The 4,587-nt window shown below is 46.8% G+C and overlaps 1 protein-coding gene across 1 annotated transcript in view; it reads right to left on the bottom strand.

Annotated features, from left to right (window-relative positions):
• Positions 1-4,587, bottom strand: part of CKAP5 (cytoskeleton associated protein 5) — a 128,787-nt gene that overhangs the window by 51,566 nt on the left and 72,634 nt on the right. Inside the window, 1 exon segment of the mRNA XM_015406899.1 lies at positions 4-81. Coding sequence (XP_015262385.1) covers positions 4-81 — 78 coding nt within the window.

Below are 4,587 nucleotides of genomic sequence, written 5' to 3'. Positions count from 1 at the left end.
GACTATAACAAAAATTGGACCAGAACGATCGTCATCTTCCTTCAAGTTGGACTTGCTTGGTACCTTCTTCCCCTGTATACCCTAAAAAGCAAAACACAGAGCACATTCTTTCAAAACCAGGTTTACTAAAGAATAAATTACTGTCCCACTATCATGCAAGGAATGATCATGACCCATCTAGAAGTGATATTAAAATGTGCCCTGGAAAAATCAGGTGTATGTCTTAGTATTGTGAAGAGGGAACCCACAGTGCACATTAGCTTTTACAGCACCAAGATCCACCACTGCATAAATGCACTAGTCAATATAAATGGTACCTGTTCGTTACCTGTTTGACAGGCTTGATCTCTGTTAGACTGCTATTGCCTTTGGTGAGGCTCGTATTAATATCTGAATGCTGAAACAAGTTACAAAATGCTAAGTGATTAATAGCTACCTTTAATCATACTATTCAGTCTAGAAACCTGAAGCTTACTGTGTATGCTGCAACACTATTTTTCAGTAACTGTTTCTGAGGGATCAGTGCAGCATAAAGGCGAATACGGTGCTTTTCCTGATGTATATATACGGTGCTTTTCCTGATGCATATAAACACTAGGAGGAAGGCCCGTTGCAGGCAGGAATGGATGGGTGGATGGGTGCGGCACCTTCCCTGGTGGTGTGAGTCCCCCTCCCGCAAAGACGGGCAGGGTCCGTCTGCCAGCTGGTGCGCAGGGAGGTTGAACAAGCCAGCACAGACAGGGAAGGGGGGGCAGCCGGGGCAAAAAGGAAGGGGAGGGGGTTTAAAGCCCCCCCCCTTCCAGCGGCTGCCCCCCCCCCCGTGGTTGGGCGCGCCGGCAGGCCAGCAAGGGCGGTGGAGGAAAGGCTGGTGGAGGCTGAACGACCTCCCCGAAGAACTGCCCGCGGTGTCCCCAGTGTGGGCCCGCGGTGTGCAGTGTGGGCTTCCCTCCCAGCCCGAGGTGAGGCGGGGCACGCTGCCAGGGCGGCGAGGCCGGGGGCAGCACCGGGAACCCCGGCAGAGCCCCCCCCAGCAAAAGTGCCCACGGCGTCCCTGAGCCAGGGCACGGCGGCACAGGGAAGCATGGCGCAGCCATCCCCTTCTCTCTCCGCCAACCGGGTGCCGCCGGTCGAACCCGTCCCCAGTTCGCGAGGGTCTGGCTAGCCTCACCCCTCCTCCCCACCCACCCCAGTCAATGGGACGGCAGGAGTCCTGAATGGCAGCTGGCAGCCCAATGGCTGAGGGAGCGCATGTTTCCTCACCACCCCATAGGCTAAGGGTCACCCCAAAACACAATTATTATAAGGAGAGATGTTATCTTACAAATTCACTACCAAAGTTACTGTAAAGTAAGTGCTCTCTTCTTCCTCCAATCATGCTCACAGCCCTGAAGGAGACCTATAAAATCAGAATACTGGACCTGCTATATTTTCCTTCTACTGGGATATGTTGAGACCATCTCTGACTGATGGCTCAGTCAAGGATGCCCTTCCAAGTGAGAGCAGAACCTTCATCTCTTAAGAGGAATGGAAGTCACTGAACCCCTTACTGTGACTGTGAAAGGACAAGCTTTGGACTCCAATAGTTAGCACTGCTTACTTATCTATAGACTTCCACAAGAACCTCAAGGTCATTAGAGACTAATGTAACAATAAATTATTTAACCCTTTTATCTGATTTAAAACTAAGGTCTTCTCAGCATCAAACAGGTTTGCTGCTGCTATTCTTTCACGACCTTTCACTGGGAAACAATGAAGTCTTCAGCCCCAGCCCACCTCCACTATACACCAAGAGATTATGAGAGCAAGCTAAATTAGAATTTAAGCACAGGTGCCATTTTTGGCCCTCAGCATCAAGCACAGCTTACTGCAAATCAGCCTCTTTGGGAAAAAACAATAATACCCTTCACTCAGTCTCAGCTTTTAGCAGCAGCATGTCCTACTTGCTCTTTCGCCTCCCAAGCTCAGAGTAAAGTGGCTGAATCCCCTAACAATCCCCATTAGTGGAACACAAATGGACACAGGTACCACAAAACAGGGAAATCAGCAATTACCTTTTTTAAAAAAATGTAATTATTTTGTATTAAAATATTACAGCTTTGAAAGCTGCCAGTATTAGCAACTTTTGTTTTCATCATTAGAAACGACCAAGACCTAGAAGGGAGCAGTGGCTTTACAGGTCCTTAGAGGGTCAAGTATGGCTGTTACTGCACAACCCTATTCATCAAAAGGAAACATTTTTATATGAAACTGCTCTAGCTTTGGTTTTTAGATTTTACTATGGACCAATGCAGTCTACTTTGGAGGATGTTAACTAGTCTTGAACAACTGGGAACTCATAAGGACTTGACTTGCAGGAGGCATTCCCTCCCCTCCACTGTTTCTGCTTTTCCTTTCCTAAAAGCCCCTATAGCCTCTCCTCTTTTCCTGCTTCCTTCTCACCTTCCCATCCAATAGCCAATGTACATTTATCTGTCCTTCTGTATTTAGCTTTCTCTTCCCCCACAGTAGCCTCTACCTAGGAAAACTATAGACCAGTTCTGTGGTGGTGGCCACTGGGCCACCCAGGGAGCTTCCACAGCAAGATGGAGATTCGAACCTGGGTCTTGAAACAGGTATAACAGTATTTTCTGGGCTCAAACAGTTATAAAGTCTCAGTTGTCAAGGCAGGAGCACAGAGAACAGTTACCAGCCAAGCTTTTATTCTTGAAGTGACTCTTTAGCCTTTCCCCAACCTGAGGCGTCTCACAGTGTACGTTTGAGCTCCTTCTGGAAATTCCAGTGCTTCAGCTAGCTTTCCCTAGTAACTAAGCTCTGAGACAACACAGCCTCCTCTTTAAAGTAGCACCTAAAGTTAGTACTATGTGACAAGAATTGACAGTGCAGCCAAATTAACTCTTCCACTCCCCCCCCCCCCACATCGGGCTCCTGTTAGGCTTTTAGCTGCTCCGCACACACACCAAACAGGAATAAAGGGGACTGGTGATTGATAGAATGGGGAAGGCCTTTCACCATCCATTACAGGGGAAAGTCGTTTTGAAAAAAGGAAGAAGGAATCCATGCTACCTTCCATGTCTTAGAATTCCAGAGACATTCCTGGTTTTCCAGGTATGTTAGGATTTGGAGCCCTCTACTTTCTCCCTCCAAAAAGAACAAAGTTATTTTCTACATTTGAAGGGAAGCCAACCATGAGCTAGCTGTCCAAAGAGAATGTTGGGGAAGGCATCACCAACTCAGAATACAACCCTCCCCAAGGATCTATTAGAAATACCATAAGAACTAAGATATATTCCCTGTTCAGATGGAGGAAGGTAAAAGTACGTCAGCTCTCAAAATAAGCAAGACTTTCAAAGACCAAGACAGTAAAGAAAAAGGTCAGATTTTAGTCAGATTTTGAGCCAATGGAATGATGTTCCATCAACTATTCAAACGGTAAGGAGACAGATATACAGGAGACTTCATAGCAGAATTGTCCAAAATATTCTATGGCTGTGCACAGCTCCTTTCTGAAACAAGCATACTTCATCAATAAACCCTCAAAAGTGCAGGAAACATTTATGTTGTTTCTTCCAAACAGATTTGCTAGTATTTACCTTTTAACAAGGTAAGTCATAAAAGACTCCTGCGTAAACTTAGCAGTCATAGGATAAGAGGATAGGTTCTCTTATGGATTAAAAACTGATTAAATGACAGGAAACAAAGAGCAGGAATCAATGGACTGTTCTCACAATGAAGGGAAGTAAGCATTAGAATCACACAAGGATCAGTATTGGGGCCAATACTGTTTAATTTGTTCATAAATGATCTGGAACTAGAGTGAGTAGTGTAGTGGCCAAATTTGCAGATGACACCAAATAATTCAGGAAGGTGAAAACCAAGGCTGACTGTGAAGAGCTCCAAAAGGACCTCCACAAACTGGGAGAGAGGGCGATAATGTGTCAAATAAAGTTCAGTGTTGGTTAGTGTAAGGCGATGCACACTGGGACAACAAAATCCCATCCTCAAGTATAGGCTAATGGGGTCTGAACTTGCTGAGACTGAAATGGAAAAAAGTTCTTGCAGTCATAGTGGATAGTTCAGTAAAAAGTCGACCCAATGTGCTGCAGCAGTGAAGAAGGCAAACTCTATGTATGGGATTATTAGGCAAGGGACTGAGAATAACATGGCTGATATTGTAAGGCCCCTGTATAGATCTATGGTGCAGCCTCATTTGGAATACTGTGGCCCCGGTCACACAGAGCATTAGGCATGCTAGAGAGACGGAAGATAGGCGGATTTTCCGGGCGCGATCTCACCGCCACATCTGGGAAGCATAGAGCACCCGTGGCGCACCCGAGGCTTCCCGCCAAAGATGCGGGGTAAAAAACTAGTACCTTGGAGGTACTAGTTTCCGGAAACCGCGGGGCAAGGGCGGGCGTCTGATCGCGTTTCTGGTGGTAGTTCCAGCGCCCGCCCATGTCCCCTCGCAAAAAGGTTTTCCCCCCCCAAGTCTCCACGGATGCGCACAAGCACCCAACGGAGCATGCGCACATTTCAGTTTTTTTAAAAAATACACAACCCCGATTGCTGCGCCGCTCCGCTTCTTTGCCG

This window comes from Gekko japonicus, unplaced genomic scaffold (genome assembly GCF_001447785.1).
Source record: "Gekko japonicus isolate JY-2015 unplaced genomic scaffold, Gekko_japonicus_V1.1 scaffold84, whole genome shotgun sequence".
In the NCBI taxonomy this organism is placed as follows: Eukaryota; Metazoa; Chordata; class Lepidosauria; order Squamata; family Gekkonidae; genus Gekko; species Gekko japonicus.
The sequence above is the reverse complement of the archived record's forward strand: the minus strand, read 5'-3'. Positions and strand labels throughout refer to the sequence as shown.